This window comes from Solea solea, chromosome 20 (assembly GCF_958295425.1).
Source record: "Solea solea chromosome 20, fSolSol10.1, whole genome shotgun sequence".
NCBI lineage: Eukaryota > Metazoa > Chordata > Actinopteri > Pleuronectiformes > Soleidae > Solea > Solea solea.
Window position 1 is genome coordinate 20,403,610 of NC_081153.1, and position 24,758 is coordinate 20,428,367.

Sequence of the window (24,758 nt, forward strand, 5' to 3'; positions counted from 1 at the left end):
TGATAGGCACCAACAAAACACAACACAATAAAATGATAAGAAAATAAAAATATATATACGCATATGAACACACACACACACACACACACACACACATACATAAATCCATTCCACAGTGATCATGTATTTACATACAGGCTGGAACGCCAGTGGTTCCATATTGTTAAGTTGTAAGCATAAGTTTATAAGTATTTGTTTGTTAACGTCCATTTTCTCTCACAACTGCCTGTGCCGTGGAGAAACATTACGCATGCGCAGTTCGGTTTAAACGGCCTCTGACTAGCGCATGCGCAGTTACAAATCGTCAGAAGCAGCAGGAGGAGCGGCAGCTCAGCTCCGTCGGTTCAGTCGGCAGCCGTCCACATAGCTGTCTATATTCCCCTTTTCTTAAATTAGCCACTTTAAGCTTCGCGATACCGCCCCCAATTTCAGCGTCGGTACGGAGCCGCCAGGCCGGGACAGAGACGGAGAGAGAGGCCTCGGACATGGAAGCGCTCGGACCCGGTAAGAGATTTGAGAAGTGGGGGCAAACAGTGGCAAGCGGCAGCGCCGAGAGCAAGCCGTGTGTCCGTGTACGCGACGCGTCACTGGGGGCCGCGGCTGCAGTGAGGCCTCGAAAACAAACCGAGGCCCAGCCCGTGTGTTTGTGTACATGTGGATGTGTGGCTGTATTTACGTCGCGCGGAACCATGTTTCTTCTCCGTACTAACAAAGTTGTTGTTTTTTTGGTCGCGTAACTGGTCGTGTCTGCGCGGTTTTATTTACACGCATGGCTCGTCGTGTCGGGGCTGACTGGCATTGTGTGGCTGGGGATTTAACCAGGACCGTCCTTCCTCCTTCCGCGTCGTGGTGTGTTTACGTCGATGTTTATTCACAGTGCGTATGTGTGTGTGTGTTTGTTTTCTTGCCAACACAATTGCGACCCAATTTCGACGTAATTATCCACGCAGTGTCGTCGAAATTTGACAGAAAAGACTCATTTTCCCGTCAAGTGTGCTCGGGAACAGCGCGTCTCTTCGTGCTGCCAAGATGACAGCGATGGTGGGTGGAAAATACAAGATGAATGCCAATAAAGCACATGTTACTGGTGTTGCATGAGCAGAGGTGCGCTTATTTTGGTGTAGTTTGCTGGTGTTTTGTGGCGCTGTCATTGGTTTACGCACTTCTTCTCGGGTAGCAGCCATGCGCCCGTGAGACAACAGCAGGAAAGGAAGGCGCTTTTATCGATCACATCTGCAGGTCAGCTCCATATTACTCATCTCCTATATGATAACAAAGGCACTTGACGTGTTTTGCAGCGGTGCAGCAGTGATCGTGCAGGCGGAGGAGAGGCGGACACTCACTTGCACACCGATCCACACAATGCATTTTTATTGTTCCCTGCAGAACACATGCATGTTCACCAGTGTTGACACAATCTACTGGGGTTTTCTTCTGCGTGAAACGCGCCTGTTAATGAACTGCACATAAATCGTATTGCAGAACCAACACCATTTTTTTGCATCTGGAAGGAAAATACTTCAACTTTTAGTTGGTTTTGTCCACACATAATGCCCACTAACTGGTGCATTCATAAAACCAACGAGGAAATCTGTTTGGGGGGAACAGAGTATTGTCACACAGATGAAAGAAGTAGTTGAGATTGTAGATTACAGTTTGATACAGCCATCCACAGGTGTGTGACTCTTCATTGTCTCACATAATCTGTTTTAATTCAACACAAAACTGGGCTTTTAGAAACAATTGTTTTACTTACACTAAGCATTTTTGCCAGCAAGCTACCTTTTACCTTCCTGTGTGGAGTATGCAATCTGAGTATGACAGCAGATTTTGAATTACACCCATAACTCGGCAAAATAAAGAAGTTAAAAAAGATGCACACTTGAAACATGTTTCTAAACTTTTATATAAGACCGTTAAGAAAGTTGTTCTTGTGTGAAGCGATATTCTTTAACCTCGTACGAAAGGCACAACTTGTTTTAAAATAGGGTTCCATGTTAAATAAGTCCTTTCAAAGAGAGTTGAAGTAATTCTCCCAGGAAGTTAAGAAGATGACAGGATCGTTAAATTTCACCTCTAAAACCAGCCAAGTAGTAGTAGCCAAGTCACACCAGAAAGTTGCTGCATTGCGCCACATCTGGATGTCATGTTGTGCAGTGGCTCAACAGTCGAGCCTCCTGGTTCACTTTCACGGGATTTCACAAATGTACACTTTTCGTGGCTTGTGGTTTGGTGTAGTTGCGATTATACACACAGGAGGACCCCTAATGGCCGTGTGTAATGATGTGTTCTTACAGCGCAGCTGGTTTAAATCCGGTTTTCCCCTCTTTTTCCAAAGTTTGTGCAGTCCAATTTTGAAAGTGTTAAAATCTAAACTGTGACAGGAAATTAATAGTATAAATTGTGGCAAGGTTGACTCAACTGAGGTAGAAATATTTTCACCTTGAGTAAGAGGTCTATGCTTATTTATATATATGTTGCTTGGTTTCATAACTGCACAGTGATTTGTTCATAAATACAAAAGCCTGGACCAACGTAACTGACGTTGCTATAGTTTGTTAAATGAGGGAATATTCGATAACATGTGCATAAAAGCTTCTACATACAGACACTTTTTACACAGATTGGTGAATGTTGTGCATTTTGTGAATAGCAGCCTTTCCCTAGTTCACAGCTCAGTGCATTGCATCTTAATCCAGGTGATTTGCAGGTGTGGGCGTCGGAGCACTCGCTGCTCGTTGCCTTTATAGTGTGACTCATCACCAGGCACAAGCCATCATACACTCACGCTGAGTTTTAGCCCAGCTGTCTCTCGGTATGATCACACTGTTGTTGCCAGGGACACGCATAGTGTTAGTCAGGTCTACAGTGTGCGAGTCAAAGCACACATCGCTCTGCCAGTGAGAGTTCACGGCACACGGGCACTTCATCGTGTTGCTCCTTGAACATTTCAGCTGTCAAGTTGGATTCAACTCTGTGTGAATCTTTCACATCATTTACCAGGGGAAAAAAAAACTAATTTCACATCCTCCTGTGACTCAAACCAGATACTGATCGGTCTCACTTAAAAAATGGGTTGTTTAAATCACAACTTCGATGAAAAGTCTGCAAAGACTCTGTTATTTTATACCCATCTGTAATATTAAAAATGTTGTATTAAGACACGGCTGCTGCAAATGTGTATGAAGATGAATAGTCATCAAAAACAAATGCGCTTTAATCCAGACTATGAAAATAGATATTAGATTCAGGAGAGTTAGCCTAGTATCACAATGCATCTGCTACTATACTTGCACAAAACAAAGTAATGCAAATAAAACTCTGAGATGGGTGTGGTGTTGTTTAACGGACGTAATGTGAAGGATGGGTCTGGGTATTTCACGTCAAGACACTCGTACATGTTGCAAAGCATGGTCGTGCAGCAGCTGAGGTGGCTATATATAGATCTAGGTCTGTTTTTGGTGAAAGTGGGAGAGGAAGACCTCATACTGAGCTTCAGGTCCCACACACTCTGTGGGACCTGTGCATGCACCCAGCATTCAGATAAAATAGTTATGCCTGTATAGTTCAGTTCTGTAGGGAGATATTACAGTTTTTGAGTTGTACTAAAAAGTACAACTCAAAAACAAAACATTAGTCTTTCATTTAAATGACCAAAGGCCATTTGTTTTTCAGGAACTTGTAAGTGTTTTCTCTAATTGTGAGACATGCCTCTGGACATGAAACATTATTAGATAAGTTGATTGCCTTTAGGAATCTTTGTTTCTTCTGGATTTAGAAACCCTAAATCAAGAAGCACTGCAAAGTGATTTTGAGATTGTATGGAAAAGGCTCTGTATTATTGTAATAATGATTTCTGTGGTCATAGTTTGATTGTGTGTTTTGTGACATCACTAAGTTTTTTTTTTTTGTGGTTTCCATGGTTTTTTCATGTTTATCTAAGTTCCTTTTGACCAAATATGAGCGTACCACTGACTGGACTGGAATGGCTGAAAGTGCCACAGGGAGCATGGAACCAATCTAGACGTGTGCATAGATTTGTCTGCATTTGGGGGACCAAATTTACGTCACTCAGACCCCAGCACAGGGGTGGTTTAACATGGGTACAGTTTGATGTATACACAATGTTCCTGAATTACTGTTGAATTTATGCAAATCTGTACACATGATGTTCAGTTGGCCAGTTTGCAGCATAGCGTAGAGCTCTCAATGTGCCTTTTATTGTTGTTATTGTTGAAGGCCAGGAGGACAAAGTACAGAGAGAAAACTGTATTATTGAAGAGCGTTAAATGAAAGTGATAGTGGAATGGTGCGACAATAAAGGCTAGGTGTGTGTGTGTGTGGGTGGTGATATGGGGCCCAGGCTACACGAGGGCATGTTGGGAAGCGTGTTCTCAGGAAGTGATGGGGAGGGTCCCAATTGTCTGTGTTCTCGAGCTTCACATGCTAACTGGAGCGTGTGGGTGCATGGAGTTCAGGAGGACCCCAGCAGTCTCTTAGCCGTCCAAGAACAAAAGCCTTAAACAGCCCCCACCCCCGCAGTATTTTACCTTTTCTAATTTTGATTTTTTTTTGTCTTGATTATGTTCTTTTCTGTTGCTCACCTTTCTTCTTCACTAGCACTGGTTGTTTTCCTCCATTTTGCAATCACATTTTGCGCACTTGGAGGACAAATTGAAGCTGGGGCAGGGTGATGTCGCCAAAATTGTTAAAAAAATAAATGAATAATAAACAATAAAATGTGATGTTAGTAAAGAGTAACCTCTGTTCCTGAGTGAAAGGTTCAGAAACCAGTTCAAAAAACACCATTTATCTATATGGTCACAAAAAGAATCCTTAGTATAGCCTTCTTTTTTCATGTCAGCATTAAACGGTAATATTTATATGTGAAACACACGGTGAGATTATCAGGTTCACTAAGCAGAATATTGCACGTTACGTGTTGTGGAGTGATGTATGTAAGGTGTATGAGCGTGACATGTAAGTTGTAACGGTAACCCCTGTTTCTGTGTGTCACCCCTCCATATGGCCCTGCTGCTGTCTGTCTGAGAGGCTCTCGGCCTTTGTCTCGGCGTTAGGGCGGGTGTCTTCTGTGTCTGGGTGGAGTCGGGGGCGGGCCGAAGGATAATTGTCGTCATTGTCTTGCCTGACCTGTGTTGACCCACATAGGTCAGGCGTCCGAGTGGCCCATTAGTCAAAGCGTACATACGTATATGAGGCCATTTCTGTGCATTCAAGCAAGTGTCACTGATGCGGTGGTTAGGAGATGGCAACATGTTTGGCATTACGCCGCACACGTCCTTCTTTCAAATATGCGTTAAATGCATGCCCTTGCCGTCACTGTGTATTGTAAAATGATGATAATTTAAAGTCTACTCGGAATTCATAGTTAGTTATGTCAATGTTAATTTCTGAAGATCATTTTAACCTTGTGATAGTGCTTATTATTTATTATAATATAGAGAATAATTATGTATTGCTTGAGTGTTTACCTCAGATTTGTGATTTGTTTTGTGTTAAAGATTTTGTTTTCTGTCCATGAAGAAGTTTGAAACCACCAATAACTCATTTGATTTATTGATAATGATTTGAGGTTCTCTGTTGATAACCTGTATTACCATATCCGCTCCGTCCTCGACCTTTTTTTAAATAGCTTTTTCTCTCCTTGTTCTCTCCAGGGCCACCAGCCCCAACCTCTCTCTTCCAGCCTCCACGTCGTCCCGGCCTTGGCACGGTGGGGAAACCCATCCGGCTCCTTGCCAACCACTTCCAGGTGCAGATTCCCAAGATTGATGTCTATCACTATGATATCGACATCAAGCCTGAGAAACGGCCTCGGAGGGTCAACAGGTAAAAACCTCCAGAGAGTTTTAGCAGAAATGCAATTCAGTGGATGACCAACTGAAATGATTTGCACCTTTTGAGCATCATAAGCACAGACAGCCCAAGGCAAATCTCTGGATTCTAGGATGTGGAGAAAGGAGTAAAGACTGATATAAAAGTGCATCCTTATTGTCTCCATAGATATTCAGTAAACACTCTTATGCCTGTGTTTGTTCTCCTTTACCTTCCAGGGAGGTGGTGGACACCATGGTGCGGCACTTCAAGATGCAGATCTTTGGAGACCGACAGCCTGGGTATGATGGGAAGAGGAACATGTACACAGCACATCCACTGCCTATAGGAAGAGACAGGGTTGGTATCTCGAAAACCTCTTGTGTCATGAGCACATACAGTCATCGCATTTTCTTTTGAAGAATGTTTTGTTTATGTCCTGTGGAGAAGTTGGTCAGCTGCAAGGTCTCATGAAGGGAGACATTGTTGGCTTTTGAGATTTAAACCAAACTATTTTAGCAAATGACAGTGGATTAGGATGTGAGGTTGCTAGCTCAATAAATCTTCAGATAAATGTGGAGAACCTGGACCAAGAATGTGGTGTTTCTAAGAAAAGATAACAACCCCAGACACTGAGTTCGTAATTTTTCATTCACTTGTCAAATGCGATGCTTTGTGGGAAGTAACTCTCACGTGTTTTATGATTTGTTTCTCGCCACTTCTCCAGAATCTGCCTTGTACCATCATTCAAAGTTACTCAATATCTTGTTTTTATGATGTTGTTACTGTTTCCAAAAAATCATGCTTGAACAAATGATGTGTGACACACGATACGATACTGTTAAAGATGATTGGATAAATCTTGAACAGGTTTTTAAGGTTAGAATTTGGACTTCACCTCCAAGTTTGATCAAATATCAGAGTTCTGGAAAAAAAACCTGACGGCTCTATTACTAATAGTATAGAATTCCAGATAAATAATTGCAGCTCCAGTAAGTTGATCTAAGTGTTCTACCACAAACATTTTTAAACCTTCTGCTGCATTGTGAGTCATGAATATCTTGGTCATACTACATTTCTCTGTGCAGCTTAAATGTCCAGTGTGTAAGAATTAGTGACATCTAATCGTGAAACTGCAGATTCTGACAAATGAACCCCTTTTTTTTTGCATCCAGGAACTACTGTTATTCTTCTGCTGTAGAAGCATGGCAACACAAGCCTTGCCTAAAGCACAAATAATAGGTTTATTATTGTAAAGTGATGATACACTTCATTTAATTCATTCCAATAAACTCTCCTAAAGTTTAAACACTGGACCTTTTAAATGAAAATGCAAAAGAAGCCTCTTTCTCATTGACACTAATCTTATACAAAAACCTCATCTCGTGTGTGTTAAGCATTTCATAGTAAATGAGGTTTTTACCAACAAATGGAAAATATAACCGTGATTATGAAATGAAAAGAAGCTTCCTTTTTTTTTTTTTTTTTTTTCACAAATTCTGCTAAATTCAACATTCAGGTTTTTGTTTTTTTTCTTATTACATAATTTTTCTCAAACATGTTCTCAGCTTGTTTACACCCAATGACTGTGTGTGCTAATGAAATGTTTCAGTGCTGCCTCTTCTGTTGCCATTTCAAAGACAAATTGATTCTTTGGTGTTACTCTTTTTTTCTCCTCATTGCTCTTGGGTATTTATTACTTATCTCTGTATGTTACCTGTTCAAATCAATTTTCCATCACTCCCTCCCTGTCCTCACCTCTTCTCCCTCTCTCTCTCTATCCTCAGGTGGATCTGGAGGTGACACTGCCTGGCGAGGGGAAGGATCAGACGTTCAAGGTGTCTTTGCAGTGGGTGTCTGTGGTCAGTCTTCAGATGTTGCTTGAAGCTCTGTCCGGTCACCTAAACGAAGTCCCCGAAGACTCTGTTCAGGCTCTGGACGTCATCACACGACATCTGCCTTCCATGAGGTACCGCCACACGTCCACCTCTGCAACTGCATTTATTACTAAATTATTTGCCAACTATTTTGATAATTAATTGTTTGTGATATGGAGCAAAGAGACAATAACATATTTACATTTATCATTAAAATAGTTTTATGTTCCATCTTGAAAACAATGTTTATCTTTAAATTCTCATCCTTGCATTAGAATATAGTAGTTAATATTTTGATGTCCTCTAACCTGGTAATGATTTATCTTTTAAAATATTAATTATGAATTGATATTTTTTTTTTTATTTGGGCAGATCTACCCATATTTTATCTCGTGCATCTGTCTCCAGCTGCTATTGACTGTTAAATAAAATGCTAGTTTTTAGGCTGCAGTGATTTGTTGGATACAATTGCAATTGTGTGGCATCAATTGAATATGATCTTGTGTTTTGACTGATCCTGTCCCAGATTTCAGATTTGGGGGTGACTTCATGGATCAGTGTGATCCTGTCTGTGATTGATCGTCTGTGTTTGTTCACACAGGTACACTCCAGTGGGGCGTTCCTTTTTCTCCCCTCCGGAGGGATATTATCATCCTCTGGGTGGAGGCAGGGAGGTGTGGTTTGGTTTCCATCAGTCTGTCCGTCCAGCCATGTGGAACATGATGCTCAACATCGATGGTAAAGATTTTTAAAAAAACATGTTAACACACAGAATTGTGATGAGTGATGTCTGACTATACCCAGAGGTAATTCTGTTGTAAAGTGATATGATATGATGCATCTAGTCATTTCTTGTGCTGTAGCCTCTGACACAGAAGACTGCTCAGCAAGAATTCTTGTATTTTCTTTGCTCAAAATCATCTCTCTGTTGTGGAGTTCCTCCCCGCTTTCAGTCATCCATATTTAACCATATCTCCACTGCAGACCTTTTGTTTTTCTTCTCCTCTGGTCAAAATGTATTGGATTTATTAGATAGATTTATTGTTCACCATTTCTGATGCTAGGTGCTGGCAGTTCTTTGCTGTCATCCCATGTGTTGAAGAGCTACTGGCTGTGGCTTTGGGTGGGTGGCGCAACGGACCAAAACAAACTGAATTTGCGGCCCACAAATACTGGCTGCAGCATTGATACAAGTGAAGCCAGTATTTTCATTTAAAATGGTAATTTTATGCCTTAGCGTAAAGAATTTCTTTCATATTGTGTCGCAATAGCCAACGTGTGCCTGTAATATGAGGCTTGAAATAAATAGTCTAGACTGAAACTGCATTGCTCAGCAGAGGCTAATAACCCCTGGGTGGTCATTTCCATCTTTTTTTTTTAAACAAAGGGTAGGGTCATTCAGGTATCGGAGATTAAATGACTTCATGTGATTGGGTCTTACTGTCAAATTAACGTGTAGGTTACACTGAGACAACCACATCAAAAACAGTGAAATGAGGAGTTTCATTATTCCTGCAAGGTGCTTCATGTCTCTTGAAATCCTCTTATGTTTTCGCGCTGCATCTCGACTCCTCGAGGCTGCAGCCGTGGCCAGACTCTGCCTGTGATACACACCGTCTCGGACTTACTGTGCTGGCTCGTCGTTAGTAATTTATGAGACCGTTTGATAAATGAAGCCCCTTCTCTTTTACAGTGTCCGCCACTGCTTTCTACCGTGCTCAGCCTGTGATAGAGTTCATGTGCGAGGTGCTGGATATCCAGAACATCAACGAACAGACCAAACCACTGACTGACTCGCAGCGTGTCAAATTCACCAAGGAAATAAGAGGTGAGCCGGCGTTACCAGCACACATACAGGAGCTCGGCATTCATTGTTTGACTTTAAATGGTTTGAATTTACTTTAGCAGAGGAGGCACACACACATTATACACACAACTTGTGTGACTCAGTGTGTATCCAGTTCATCACAAAGATTACATGTAGGCGTAAGCCTGCAAAAATATGCATGTTTTTATGTGGTGTTAAAAAAAAAAATACACCCACTCCTGATACATTATCATACTCCTTGTGTTTTTTGGACTTGATGTAATTTTTAAAACAGACATTTGAATCTTAACGTTGCACTTCAACAGACTCTCCATTCTCCTTGCACTTTCTTTTATCAAAAGCTTGCACTGTGAACTGAAAAATCCGTTACAAGAGACGAGCAAAATGGCAATGGTATAAAGAAATGTTTGAAGTTGCAGTTGGCAGGAAGAAGCGACTGCTCCATTTCATTCATTTTGTAATCATGTTTTCTTGTGTGTGTGTCTTTTAAAGGGTTAAAAGTTGAGGTCACACATTGTGGTCAGATGAAGAGGAAGTATCGTGTGTGCAATGTCACACGTCGACCTGCCAGCCACCAAACGTAAGCATCACGTGTACTACCTCATCATCAGTTTCTTAATCCTCCACATATCAGCATTGGCACTGTTTTAAGTGGAGTGTAATGAGCCAGGAACGCTAACATTGCAGCGCTTCATGAAGATATCGTCTGTGCTTTTTCGCCCACCCATTCATTTTATTTGCAGGTTCCCCTTACAACTCGAGAACGGCCAAGCCATGGAGTGCACAGTAGCTCAGTATTTCAAGCAGAAGTACAATCTGCAGCTCAAGTATCCACATTTACCCTGTCTCCAAGTAGGGCAGGAACAGAAGCACACTTATCTTCCCCTGGAGGTGAGACACGGGCTGTTTTCGTGATACCTGAATTAATGTTAGAGTGGGCTAAAGGTGCCTGTTCATTCATTCATTCATTTATATTTAGCTTAATTAAAGCTTAATTTTCCTGCTCTGTAGGTCTGCAACATCGTGGCAGGCCAGCGCTGTATCAAGAAACTGACAGACAACCAAACATCCACCATGATTAAAGCGACAGCTCGTTCAGCCCCCGACAGACAGGAGGAGATCAGCAGACTGGTGAGCTCCCTCTTGGGTTAAGAATAAGAACAGCAACATGTGGTTGATACATGTGTTTTAAGCTTCCCTTGATTCTTTAAATTCAGACGTACTGAAATGCTGAATTTTTCAACCTCCACATCCAGGTCAAAAGCAACAGCATGGTCGGGGGCCCAGATCCGTACCTGAAAGAATTTGGCATTGTGGTGCACAATGACATGACGGAGGTGACCGGTCGTGTTCTCCCAGCTCCCATGCTGCAGTATGGGGGCCGGGTGAGTACAGACACAGGGAGGGACTGTGGCAGGGTGAGTACTGGGCAGGGGCGGCACTCAAGGGGGCACACGCCTGATTGGGAATGCTGTGTTGTGAGTGCTTGAACATGAGTGAAGATCCAGGTTTGCAGAAAGCACTGATTAGAAGGATAAGATTTGTATTGGCTACATTGATTCTTGGATACAAAGGGAGTTCTAACCTAATACCCTATTAACCGATCTTTATCCCATCTTTGAAAGCTACTTTTTGGTTCACAGAAACTACGGTGCTTTCACAATGTGTGGCTTCTAAGCCTTGTAAAAGACGTTAATCTGTATTTTACAGTCGTGGTAGGCTGTATTCTCAAATGGATTTGGCTGAAGCACTATCAAATGAGAAAAGTGATGCTGTTTAATTTATATTTACATATCAAAATGAACACCATAACAGGTTGGCAGGTTCTGAAATGATTAGTGTTCTTAGCTGTGAACCTGTGGTGCATTGTATTTATTTGCCTATTTAAAGGTAAGCAGTAATAGATTAGGCTTATTTCAATGATTTGATACAGTTGTACTGCATCAAATCATATTGAATTATATCAGTCCATAATACAAGAATCATAGCCCCTGTATCTGGATAAAAATCAAATTGTCCTCTATGGGAGATTTGTACATATACAGATGATCACATTTGTATTTTCTGTGCATTGCACATCTAGAAAGGTTAAATGACGTGTTCAACTTCAAAACCTGCAGACCTGTAAGATCTGGACCTTGCCGTGTGTTTGTTATAATCCTGTGGTGAACCTCAGCCGTCTGCTCAGTGTTTGCATTTTCCTCTTCACTCGCTCACACACCAACGCAGCTGATAAACATGTGCATCTTTATGACTGCTCTCGTTAGACGAGGGCTGCACTGATGGCGGAAACGAGGCGAGGAGCTACTGCAGACTGCTGAGATTCGCCCTCTGAATCTCAAATCAGCCTCTCTGAAAGATCCAGACTGGATCTGCATGGTGCATGCAGAGATAAGAACTTCATAATTTGAAACCAGTTTGTCAATATGAGATATAAAAAAGTGCTTCTGTAGCACTTTGGGATTCTCTTTTAGAATATAAAGTGCACTAAAAATAAAATGTATTATTATTATTGTTATTATTATTGTTATTATTATTACATAACTAATTTGTACCAATATATATAATTGAATCAAAAATACCAGGCTCTTAGGCTGATTTGGGATTCAAGGATTGTGTGGAAGAGGGGAAGATTGATTGATGAAGATTGATTGATTGAATATTGTAGAATATTCTACACTGTAGCTTTGTGAGAGAATCTGGTTATATCTCCTATCTATGAAACAGGAATAAATGTCTCTTCATTCATAGACTTCATAGGGTTCAATGATTCTGCTAAGATGAGGTGAAACATTAATGATCCCTGTGGGCCAATTGCCTCAGTTTTGGCTGCTGCTTTAGAGCTCCTTTACAATCGTTCTTCTGAATGAAAGCGTATTGTAGCTTGATGAAACCCACTGCCAAGCTTAAATCCTATTATTGGCCGACTGAACTATATGTTAGTTAATTTACTCTCTTTCTGCTTGGCGTCTCGCCTGCTGGGATATTGAGTCTAATCGGCTTCCAGTGAAATGCCCTTAAATGTAGACTGAAAGCTTTTCCCTTGGTATGAATGAAACCCACACTTGTCACATTTTATTCAATGGCTTGTTGATATTGGTCGCATTAAATCATTCACAAAAACTGAACGCTCCCCGATGTGACTGGAGTACGTTTTCTGTGTAATATGCATTTTGTTGATAACCTGTTAGTGTGTATTAGGTAGTTTGAACAAATAGGGTTTTGTTTTTTTAGATGATTTTGTAATCTTAACTTTTTCTGGCGGCCAACACTCAAGCAGTTTGTTGTTGTCACTTGTTTTGGGGGATGAAAGCTCCTCATGGTATTTGGCAAATCCAGATAATTTAATTAAAGACCTCTGCTTTTTGGATCTGTATTCACAACCAAACCCAAAGTTGGAGCACTTGCCTAATGAGGTCTCTTTGAGTTGACACATTGTCAAGACTCATAATGTTTGGCTGGAAATGAATGTCCTGTAGAAAGTAGTAAAGTGCAATTTCAAACCCAAACTGAAAGAAACAAAAAATTAAAGCTGGTATGAATGGTATGCAAACCAAGCAGGAGCTTTTCAGTGCCAATTCATTGGTTTTGTTGACTGTCCTCAGCAATTAAGACACTATTTGTTGGTACAGACACTAATGTCTGTCAGGGATGTGTATACTGCAACACAAGAGGCCAGAAAAGCTTTACAATTTTCCGATTTTTAGGTTGTATTGTGAAAATTCAGAGATGGTATTGACCAAGCGTTATTAGAAACAATACTTTATATTTGCCCTAACACTGTGCACTATGGGACTATATGGGATTTAAATACATTGTTTGTGTGCATATGAAAGAAAAATCAAAGTATATGAAGCCTCTGTATTGGCTCATCCAATCGGGGGGTTGACTAAGAGAACAGGGACTCTCTCCGCAGAATAAAACCGTGGCTACACCCAATCAGGGTGTGTGGGACATGAGAGGGAAGCAGTTCTACGCCGGCATTGAGATCAAGGTGTGGGCCGTGGCCTGCTTCGCTCCACAGAAACAGTGTCGGGAGGACCTGCTCAAGTGAGTGTCGGGCTTATCGTTTGTCTCTCTGGAAAAAAAAAAAAACTGCTTCTCATTTCTGACCCAACCTTTCAACAGGAGCTTCACTGACCAGCTACGGAAGATCTCAAAGGATGCTGGGATGCCCATTCAAGGCCAGCCCTGTTTCTGTAAATACGCCCAGGGAGCCGACAGCGTGGAGCCCATGTTCAAACACCTCAAACTGTCTTATGTAGGTCTGCAGCTGATTGTGGTCATCCTTCCTGGCAAAACACCGGTGTACGGTAAGATGTGATCTCAAACTTTAACTTTTGCATTTCACTGTCAGAAACGATTGAGGGTCGCACACAGAACGTAACTTGTGTTTTTCTGAGTCTTGAAGTGAACGTTAGATATGAAGAGTTTGTGAGATATTGAAATATATCTTGATTTATCTCCGTGTTCATATGCAGCTGAGGTAAAGCGTGTGGGCGATACTCTCCTCGGCATGGCCACCCAGTGTGTCCAGGTGAAGAACGTAGTGAAGACGTCGCCTCAGACACTCTCTAACCTCTGCCTCAAGATCAACGCCAAGCTGGGAGGCATCAACAACGTCCTGGTGCCTCATCAGAGGTTAGCAAGGATGGGGTTTTTTTAAATATCAGAATCATAAAAGCCTCATTGTCTTGTCATGACTCACACAGCATACAGTGTTATCTCAAATCTGCCCACTTGTTATAAAATGCACACCATAAAAACAAGATAACAAAGTACGTAGATTTCACTTGTCATTGTGTAAATGCTTATGTCTTTATTGTAGTGCAGATAAGAGTCTTTAATGCTTCTTGGCTTCCACTGTTGGAGTTGAATACTTTCTGCATACAAGTATTTCCCTGGTAATCATGTGGTATAGAGCAATCTGAGTTGCAGTAAAAAAATCTGCCTAATTGTCATATCAATTTTGCACTTCTTGGCATTCGTGTCGTCTCACGCTCAGATTCTGCGAATACGATATTTGTATCTTTATTCCCTCGTGTTATTTCCTTCATTCCTTTGCTCTCGATTAAGACACTGAATGATTAGTGTGGTGTACAGGCCTGTGATGCAGAGTTTTCTTTTTTTTTTCTCTTGCTGCCTGCTCTCGGTTCAGGCCCTCTGTGTTCCAGCAGCCGGTCATCTTCTTAGGGGCTGATGTGACGCATCCACCAGCAGGTGACGGGAAGAAGCCGTCCATCGCGGCAGTGGTGGGCAGCATGGACGGCCACCCCAGCAGATACTGTGCGACAGTGCGTGTCCAGACTTCTCGACAAGACATTTCCCAGGTATCCCAGGATTCCCAGGTATCAGTCTTCGGTCTGTAGGTTTTACAAAGGGAAAGTAATCTGAAACTTTTCGCCTGGACAAGTTATTTGTATGTAAAATTTCACATCAGTGTCCGTTTTAGACTTGTGGACATGTCTCTGCCTTTATTGTCTAAAAAATGTGTAAATTGCACTTTACTCTGAGTCTAAACCAGATGTTTTTTTTATGTTTCCAGGAGCAGTTCTTCAGCCAGGAGGTAATCCAAGACCTGACCAACATGGTGCGGGAGCTGCTCATACAGTTCTACAAATCCACGCGCTTCAAGCCCACACGCATCATCTATTATCGTGGCGGTGTGTCTGAGGGACAAATGAAACAGGTAAAGGAATGGCATTTATTTTTTGGTCTATTTAATGTTTATTCTAATGAATTTTTTTTTAAATAAAGAAACAAATCATTACATTAACGTCTGTTTTCAGGTGGCATGGCCAGAGCTGATAGCCATCCGCAAAGCATGTATCAGTCTGGAGGAGGATTATAGACCGGGCATTACCTACATCGTGGTCCAGAAACGCCACCACACTCGGCTCTTCTGCTCCGACAAAGCCGAGAGGGTCAGTGAAAGTTCATTCTAAACATTTTCCACTCGAGAAACTCTTACCTGACTGACTGTCCCTGTCTTTTGCAGGTTGGGAAGAGTGGTAATGTCCCAGCTGGCACCACGGTGGACAGTACCATCACACACCCGTCCGAGTTTGACTTCTACCTGTGCAGCCATGCTGGGATCCAGGTGAGAGCTAACACACTCACATAGACTCATATACAAGCAGAACTCTCAAGAATTCAAGCACACTTTGTGTTCAACCCTGCAGTTCCCAACTTATTTTGCAGCCTTGGGTTGGTGTAGAGAGTTTGCACATTTATGTGCAATAAAACCAAAATTACGGTTCAAACCAATGATTTTAAAAACCTCAATATGGCAATTTTGCTCTGTGGTTACTGCAGTAATGATGCTTAACGACAATAAACTGCATGATTCGGATGCTTCTTCTGGCTGTTATTTGACCACAAACCAAAACACTTGTCCCCTTTTTTTTTTTTTATTCAAACTAAAATAACTGCAAAAAGTGGTTCATCACATTATCCCTGTTGCTCTGGAGAGCTCTTTCCCTCACTCACTGAACAGCCTGTGAGAAGCAGTGCACCTGGCTTTGTGTCACCGGGTAACTTAAACACAGTACACCTCGGTACGTTAAATGTTTTGAGTACAATTTCAACTCATTACGTCTCGTCCCTCCGCAGGGAACCAGCCGTCCCTCCCACTACCACGTCCTGTGGGATGACAACTGTTTCACGGCTGACGAGCTGCAGCTCCTCACCTACCAGCTGTGCCACACCTACGTCCGCTGCACTCGCTCCGTCTCCATCCCGGCGCCGGCCTACTACGCCAGGCTGGTGGCTTTCCGAGCCCGCTATCACCTGGTGGACAAAGACCATGACAGGCAAGTAATGTTTACATATCTGGGGTTCCACATCAGGGCGGCTTGCATTTAGTTGCACCTGTAGTGTCCTAAAACTAAAGCGGTAACTGTCAGTTTTTCTTTGTGCATTTGTGCATCTGTTTGGCACCTTGTCCGTTTTTGAGTTCAATGTGAAAAATATTGAGAAAACATTATTTAATTTTACTCTCTTTGACACCTTTTCTATAGCATTTATTTTCTGCTTTTGGGTAATCAAAGTGTTTTTTTTAGTTAATAGATCACCAATAAAGAAAATAAATTTGGCAGGTATCTGTAAGAATACATAAAAAGTGTGATATATTTTCAGATGGAGTTGAATTAAACCTTGTCTGTTTTTCTGTGACTGCAGTGCTGAAGGCAGCCACGTGTCGGGCCAGAGTAACGGTCGGGACCCTCAGGCTCTGGCCAAGGCGGTTCAGATCCACTATGACACCCAGCACACCATGTACTTCGCCTGAGCTCTCAGGCCCATCAACCAGTCCACCTGCGGATTCCCTACTTTGTTTCTGTCTTTTTATTTCTTATTTACCAGTCTGTGTCTCGCTTGTTTCCTCCCATATCTCTGTCTCTCTTTTTGTAGTCCATCTCCTTCTCTTCATCGTCACTCTACATTTTCTGAATCTGCACCAAAGCGGCTCTTGGACGAGAGAATCTGTCGCGACTCCCTTTTTGTCCCGCAGTTTCTTATTTAATTTTAATTTTTTTTATATATATATATATATATACACGGAACAATTTCCAACCAGCGTTCCCAGTCGAGCCGCCTTTCTAACCAGCAATCCAGCACTGTGAGCCTGTAAGAGGGTTCACGTGCGCAAAAAAAGAAAAGAAAAAAAAAACGTGAAAAAACAAAAACAAACCATACATACACACACGCGTATATATACACACATATATGTGTATATATATATATATATATATATGTGTGTGTATATATACTACACGTTGAGCCATTACTTTTCAGTTTGTTTTTGTTTTTTCTATTTGAATGTCTGCACTCTTGTGTTTGTAACATACACTGAGCGAAGGGAGTGGTTTGGCACAGTCCGTGTCGGCGCAGCTCTTTAGCTCTCCCAGCTAAGCAGGACTCGTATCTACTTTTACCTCAAAGCCTCTTTGGGCAAACTCTGTCACAAGGTCTTGGGTTTATTGGGTTGCGGGGAGGGAACTCGATATGAAAAGAGATGGAGGGGGAGTTGACCTTTTGAGAATGATATATATATACACACACATATATATATAGTATATATTTTGTTTCTTTTTAAGAGCGTGTGTTTTAACTTTTTCTCCTTATAACAGTCTTTTACAAGCAAGGTGACCAGGGTGTCCATGCCCATCATTACTTTTCTCCCATCTTGACAAAGAATATGCTAGTGTGTGTGTGTGTGCATGCGTCCATTTCTGTGTGTGTGTGTGTGCATCTCTGTATATACATGTACTGCTGTCTGAGAGTGTGTGTGTGTGTGTGTGTGAATGTGTTTAATGGCAGGCCACTGAATTGTAAAGGGAAATCAAGGAGATAACTGCTGTAAATGCCTCAGATTTGTTTTTATATTCACACATACAGTACAAATAGGCATATATTTACATCTCTAGAGACGGTTTTTGAGACACGCGAGTTAAAGCTGGCTTCACGGAGGCTGGTGGCGGGTATTTGTATCAGTCCTGGGTCACTTCTGAATTGAAATGACTTGAGTTGTTTTGGTGCGTGGGCCTGCGGCGAGTGCGAGCTGGCCTGGGTTTGCTTATTTGCCTCGTAACGCCATTAGAACCAATGAAAATAAGCAGCTTAATCCATTTTAATTCATAAGTGAAATCAGGTCCAATGTGTAGCATTAGTAACTGAGGTCTGTGACTGGCTCAGCACTGGGACCTGTTGATTGGCTGGAGGCCTTGCTTTCTGTTTGGCGAGTAGCAGGATCTTACTTTTCCTTGGACCTGAGTATCTGAAAGATTATACGACAACTTTTGTTGGATGTTGCTTTTCTTTCTTCTTATGTTGTTCTCAAAGTAGTTTCAAGAGCCAGAAACCAACAGGTTTTTTTTTGTTTATTGTTGTTTTTTTCTTCGAGGTCTCCTTTGCTAAATACTGGCCAACTCATTGCACTGACCCAGGACGCTAGGCAAGCAACTGAGGGCACTCTCAATCTCTCTTACCTTTTATGCATTTATACATATGAACCAACAAAGCAGATTTGTAAAAGTTTAATATAAGATGTTTTGTGGTTATCTTAAAAAAAACAAAAACAAAACGGTTGTTTAGAATAAGTAGTAACCATCGATGTTGTTGTTGTTGTTATCGTTGTTGTCACTGTTGTTACTATTGTGATGAAATTTTAAAGGACGGCAGCAAAGCCAGTTATATAGTTACTAGTGCGACTTCAGGAATAGACTTTGGTTGTTAAGCTGCAGGTTAAGGAGTAGAGATTTCCTTTTTCGTTTTTCGTTTTTTTTGTTCTTTTTAGCATTCTGGTTAATGAGGAGAAGACGAAGGCCCCCATGATGGATGAATCCATGCTTCCTCTGTAGGTTCTGATGTAAGATGTTCAGTATGGAGTATCACTCCAGCTGGTGAACGAGTTTGGCTGCAGTGTGTAACACTCGGCCGATATCGCCTGGTTTTGATCCAATGGAAGGATCATAGGCTGTATATAAAAATGGACGTGGTCTTCCCGTAGAAAGTAGGACGGAAGTAGCAGTTACCCACCAAATATTCCAGCACAGACGTTAACCAGTCTGATAATGTATAACTTTCATCTCGGCATTAACCATGTTTTTGTCAAAGTGCACTCAACGAGCACTTAGCTACTCCTATGAAATAAGTTCAAAGCATCGTGTGTGTGTGTGTGTGTGTGAGTCCAGTCTTGAGGCTCTCAATCACTTGCACATCAAATATGCAAATAAGCAGACACCAGTGTGATTGACAGCTAGTATCATCCAATAGATGACGCAGGTGACGCGTGGAGTTTATGGTTTCTAAAACTAACAAAGTGCCGATCTAATCGCATATCTCAAGGCTTCATAAAAGGAGTTTGTTTTTCAGTGGGAAGACCACGTGCATTTTTCTAAACGGTCTATGGGACGGAGATAATCGGATAGTAATCAGTTGAACCAAGATTAAGGGATTTGTTTCACCGTGGTTTGTGATAGGCAATGAGTTGAATTTTTAGGCTTGTTTAAAAAAGCAAACAAACAAAAAAAACGGTTTTATATTACTCTGTGTGTATTTGAAGTATACCCATGTTAAAGTCTCTACTATTTAACAGTGTTTGTTTCCTGTTTTTAATGCATTTTTAACACTGGATTTAATGAATTGACAATAAGCATAAGCACTGCCCTTGGACCCCACCGTACGAGCGCCCCACAAACCGTTGCCCGAGACAAAAACGTGACATGGCGACTTTTGCGTCAGTGTTGTTGTGATTGGATGAATATGGAGGAGGAGGAGGAGGAGGAGGAGGGTCGGCGTGCACGCCTCATCAGGGGGGCACAGCTCAGTGAAAACTCTTTTGTAATAAACCACCCGTAAAGCATCAGGTTTACTATGAATGAGTTTGAGCACCTGCCTGTTGTGGGCGTGGACGGCAGTGAAGAGGCAAGAGAGTGGGGGGGGAGAGTGGTGGTTGTGAGGGAGTTGTCCAGGCATTGCATGCAATAAGTGTCGGTTTTTGTTTTTTTTAAAAAGGGGGCTGATCCGTTGTATTTTTAAAAAAACGTGCACTAGTTTTACAAAGCCAAGGTGGGCTGTGACTGAATATTCACGCGGCATCTCTGATAAGGAATGATTTGACGTTTTGAATCACAATATTTTGATTGATAAACTCCAGCCAGATTTAAAGGTTCACTCCCTGTTTGTAACATGACATTGCAAAGCAATATTAACCCAGTTCTTGTTTTCAAATGTCAAAAAAAAAACAAAGCTATAATTCTACTCATTGTGGTTGTCGGTCTAGTTTTGCTATTGTGTCTGTACTTATATTATATATATATATTTTTTTTTTTTTTTTTTTGGTTTCAATTTTGTGTTAAATTTATTTGCTTGTATCAATCAGTGGGAATGTGCATTTGGTGGAATAGTTAATGTAGGCCTTTAGACCGTTTTCTTTAAAAAAAAGTAACACAATTTAGACTTTGCTCGCCTGCATGCCAGAGTATTGTCCTTTTTTTTTTAAAAAAAAGTAAAGAAAATCTTTTTGGAATCATATTTATTATGAGAAAGGAAAAAAAATATAATTGCTTTTTCGTGGAGGGGGGGGGGTAAATGTTTATCAACTATTTTAGACTAGCAATATTTGATGTATTTTAAAGATTCCTACACTAACGTCAGTAATTTGGGAGGTACAAGCTGTTGTCCGAGGCGAGGGGCTGCCGGCTCTTTGCGTCGCGTTGAAATTCAAACGAGGTACTTTCTTCAAATGTGCGCCCGTTAAAGAGCGGAGCCCCTCGCCTCTCTGCCAGGTTACCGCAGCGAGCATCTGTTTTGGTCGCCTCGTCCCTGGTTTGTACCTTTTTGGCCATGCCTTTTGATGATGGGAGGGTTACTCCTGTCTCCATGGCAACTCTGCTGACCCCTCACAAATGCACTTCCTCTTTGTGAAGGTGTCCCCATGGCATTGACAGAGCAGGATTACCTCTTTTTAACAGTTTTTTTTTTAAAATCCATAGTTCTTTGTGTGCCCCAGTAGAAAGAGAGCATGAGTTATTTTTTAAATTCCTCACTTTGATATATTGTTATATCTGAACAGATTTGTAACTTTCACATTGTGTATCGTGTATTTTATTTTCCCTTGTTGGTTTCTTTTTTTTGGGGGTGGGAGGGGGGGACGGGACTTATTATTGCTCTGCTCTGTATACTTTTTTTTTCTTTTTTTTCTTTTCTGTGTGATTGTCTAATAGCAGTAGACCAGAATTGGAACATTCCAACTCTGTGAATGGAACGTTCCAATCCTGTGATTGAACAGAACCCTCTCTGACCACTTGTTGAGAGGGTGGGTCATGTTTTAACTCCTACCCGCCAGCAGAGGGCCATTCACTTACTGTTATTGCTATTATGTGACATGTTCAAATCATTATTTTTTTTTAGCCTGCAGGGAATTCTTGTGTTAATGTGCAAAGTAATAAATTGGTATTTTATGCCTAAAAACAAAGCTTGCGTGTTTTCGTCTCACTACAAATGTTGTGTTAAACGGTTGTAACTGAGCTTCTACTCCGTTTAATTCATGGGGCTAATTAACCAATTAACACCGAGATCTGTGTTTGTGGCTGTGTTTAGTCACTAGATGGCATTCTCTACCTACGCCAATAAAACCACTAGATTTTTGAAAACAGGAAAATATTAATGTTACTATTCTTCACTAAGTGAGGAAGTGATCTAATGTGTGTGTGTGTGTGTGTATATATATGTATATGTGTATGTATGTGTGTGTGTGTGTGTGTGTTTGTATATATGTATATATATTAATATACATAATATACATTTGACTGTTTATGTGATCATTAACCACAGTTTATATAATCTCACAATGTCCCTTAGTGCCTATGCACTCCCCTATCTGGCAAGATTAACAATCTTAATCTATGTATTTAATCATTTCTTCCTTGGTCCATAAGCTACAGTCAAATTCCTTCATGACTTTCAGTGTAATGCTGAAGATAAAGGGCAGAAAAAAAGTACAATATTTGTCGTTATTACAAATCATATGAGGCTGTAACTGGACTCACTGCTCGTGAAGGCACTCGTCGTGTACAGTACAGCACAGCACATCTGTCTAGACAGTCATCATTGGTATGTGTCACCTTTCCTCTGCCTTCCCTTTGAGTATCTTCCCCTCTCAACTCCCATTTCCTGTGTCCTGAGCTGGTTGTCATGGCCACCGTAACCAGGGAGAGCGAAGGCTACAGAAGAAATGAAACACGAACCATGGATCTTGGTGCCCATGATATTTAATTCATCAGCACAACGCAAAACCCAAGATTCAGTGTAACGCAGATGGAGTGAGAGCAGCCTTGGGTAAAAAAAAAGTCTGATCTGATTGTGGAGACAAACATCTGCCGTCACACGTTTCAACATATTCAGAATGAATATAACGGATGACAGTACAGCTATTTAACGGATAATATGTCCTCGTCGTCCAAACTAAACTTCATCATAACACAATGATGAGTGACTGTTTAGCTTTCACCTGTCGTTTCTTTGTCCTGGTGATTTTCAGCCCTTTGACCTCATTGTTAGAGAAACTGTGACTCTGTGAAGCCGTTTCTCTTTTTCACTGCTGTCAGACAAAAGGGCAAAGTGAAAGCTTTTTTCTTTTCTTTTTTTGTGAAAGCTCCTTTAAAACACATGTGAGTTTGTGTGTGTGGTTTGGAGCGATACAAACCACCCCCCCCACCATGTTTGTCTTTGTGTTAACTGATCCACCTACAGACACTGCTCTATCCATCTCACCCTCCTTTTGTTGTCTCACCCTCGTTTGCCCACTCCTCTTCTCCTCCCTCCCTCCCTCCCTCCTGCATCACTGTTTTTGTTTCTCCTGGTTCGGTCACTGTTGCGTTCGCAGGTTTGACCGTCCACATTACAGCCAGAGTAAGGATGCGAGGGAGCGACCTGATGCTCTGTTTACCCAGAAGTCTCCTGGTGCGGCCCTGATTTGTTATTTATGAACTTGGTGGAACCCGTTTGACCCATTTGGGCTGTGTGGATACCAAAGGAAGCGGCTGAGGGGGAGGGTGAAGCCTGGCGAGCGGCGGCTGAAGACTGAAGTGGCCTCGTCGAGGCTTGGACCCCGGCGTGTTTATTGTTAACAAGGACACTCTTCAGCTGTCGGCAGCAGTAGCAGCAGGAGCAGCGGTGTCTGATAATGAAACCTGCTGCTTTTTCCCCACTGGAAACATGATTTTTGTTTTATTCTGAATTGGATTAAACAGAGTGACTGGAAGAACCCCTTTTTAATCTACCTTGTAAGGACAAAACACTACGAGGTTTAAAAAACCCTGCGGCGATCTCATCAAGCATCACTATTTTCATCCTTCGCTGTGACAGGATACACTCGCAGCAGCATCAGTGGCCTTGAATCATCCAGGTATCAGGTTCTACCTGATCCACAGAGGTAAGGCTACACCAAACCAGGAGAGAGGAGTTGAAATACAACTGTAGCTCAATAATCCTGAGTGTGATCTACGGTCCAAGGCAAAGAACCACTTTCAATACACACACACACACACCAAAAACCCAGACTGGCTGAGATCCACTGCTCCCACAAGGCCTTGACTGTGAAGCCTGATTGATCCTGCTTCTGCGTGGCTGCCACAGGTGGCTGCACAGCTATTGGCAACTCAATAATGCATTAACTGAAACCCAGGAGCAAAATCAGGGGAAAGTGAGCGACACTCTGAAAAGGTGGATAACAGTCAGGGTAAAGCTGACTATTATTTCTGGCTAACCCAGCAAATTGGGGGACACAGGGGCAGATGTTGAAGAGGAAAAGAAAAAGAGATAGAAATGGATGCTGACAAGGTGAGACTGGGGTGAGGATCTAAAGAAGCTCAGTGAAAATAGACGAGTAAATCGAAGGAGTGGACTTTGAAGGATAAGAACAAAAAAGACACTGATATTGGATATTATCACTCTGAAGAAGCAGCAGGTGTAAAGAGGTGTCAGCATCATGGTGAACACTGGCATGCAGCTCATCAGCTTCACCTGCGCGGTGACTGGCTGGATCATGGCGATCGCCGTCACGGCCCTGCCTCAGTGGAAGGTCTCGGCTTTCGTCGGCAGCAACATCCTGACCTCGGAGATAAAGTGGGAGGGCATCTGGATGAACTGCGTCTACCAGACCACCGGCCACATGCAGTGCAAAACCTACGACTCCATGCTGGCCCTGCCTCCGGACATCCAGGCGGCGAGGGCCCTCATGTGTGTGGCCATCTTCATGGGCTGGCTCTCCTGCACCGTGTCCTGCTGTGGCATGAAGTGCACCACCTGTGCCGGGGACGACCGCCGAGCCAAGGCCGGCATCGCTCTGGCAGGCGGCATTCTCTTCATCCTCACGGGCCTGTGCGTTTTGATTCCGGTGTCCTGGACCGCCAACACCGTCGTCCGGGATTTCTACAACCCTAACGTCCCCGTGATGCACAAGAGAGAGCTGGGTCAGGCCATTTACCTGGGCTGGGCAGCTGCCGTCATTCTCATAATCAGTGGAGCCGTGCTGAGCAGCACCTGTCCCCTCATGGCGAGGAGCGGCAGGTACCGCAGAGGGTACGTGGGTCGGAGCTTCGCTAATTCACCTGCCTCAGCACCAGATCCTCCAAAACCCATCACATCCAATAATCTACCACTGAAGGAGTATGTATAGACAGAATTAAGAGGGTGAAGATGTCAATAACTGGTTC

At 42.3% G+C, this 24,758-nt stretch overlaps 2 protein-coding genes across 5 annotated transcripts; both read left to right on the forward strand.

Moving 5' to 3' along the window:
* The first annotated feature begins 319 nt into the window (after positions 1-319).
* On the forward strand, positions 320-21,517 carry ago4 (argonaute RISC component 4). 4 transcript variants are annotated; one of them, XM_058618886.1, is made up of 19 exons: positions 320-504; positions 5,679-5,850; positions 6,075-6,195; positions 7,623-7,804; positions 8,314-8,450; positions 9,406-9,540; positions 10,033-10,120; positions 10,284-10,431; positions 10,552-10,671; positions 10,797-10,958; positions 13,442-13,590; positions 13,669-13,853; positions 14,022-14,181; positions 14,699-14,888; positions 15,086-15,229; positions 15,330-15,464; positions 15,539-15,640; positions 16,153-16,352; positions 16,720-21,517. In XM_058618886.1, the coding sequence occupies exons 1-19, from the start codon at positions 486-488 to the stop codon at positions 16,826-16,828; spliced, it is 2,658 nt and encodes an 885-aa protein (XP_058474869.1). In that variant the 5' UTR covers positions 320-485; the 3' UTR covers positions 16,829-21,517. The 4 variants fall into 4 exon arrangements, with proteins under 4 accessions (XP_058474869.1, XP_058474871.1, XP_058474870.1 ...); XM_058618888.1 differs by having other exon boundaries at positions 14,699-14,870; XM_058618887.1 differs by having other exon boundaries at positions 13,457-13,590.
* A 2,465-nt stretch (positions 21,518-23,982) lies between these two features.
* Positions 23,983-24,721, forward strand: cldn35 (claudin 35). Its single transcript, XM_058619828.1, has one exon. The coding sequence runs from the start codon at positions 24,032-24,034 to the stop codon at positions 24,719-24,721; it is 690 nt and encodes a 229-aa protein (XP_058475811.1). The 5' UTR covers positions 23,983-24,031.
* Positions 24,722-24,758: the final 37 nt, after the last annotated feature.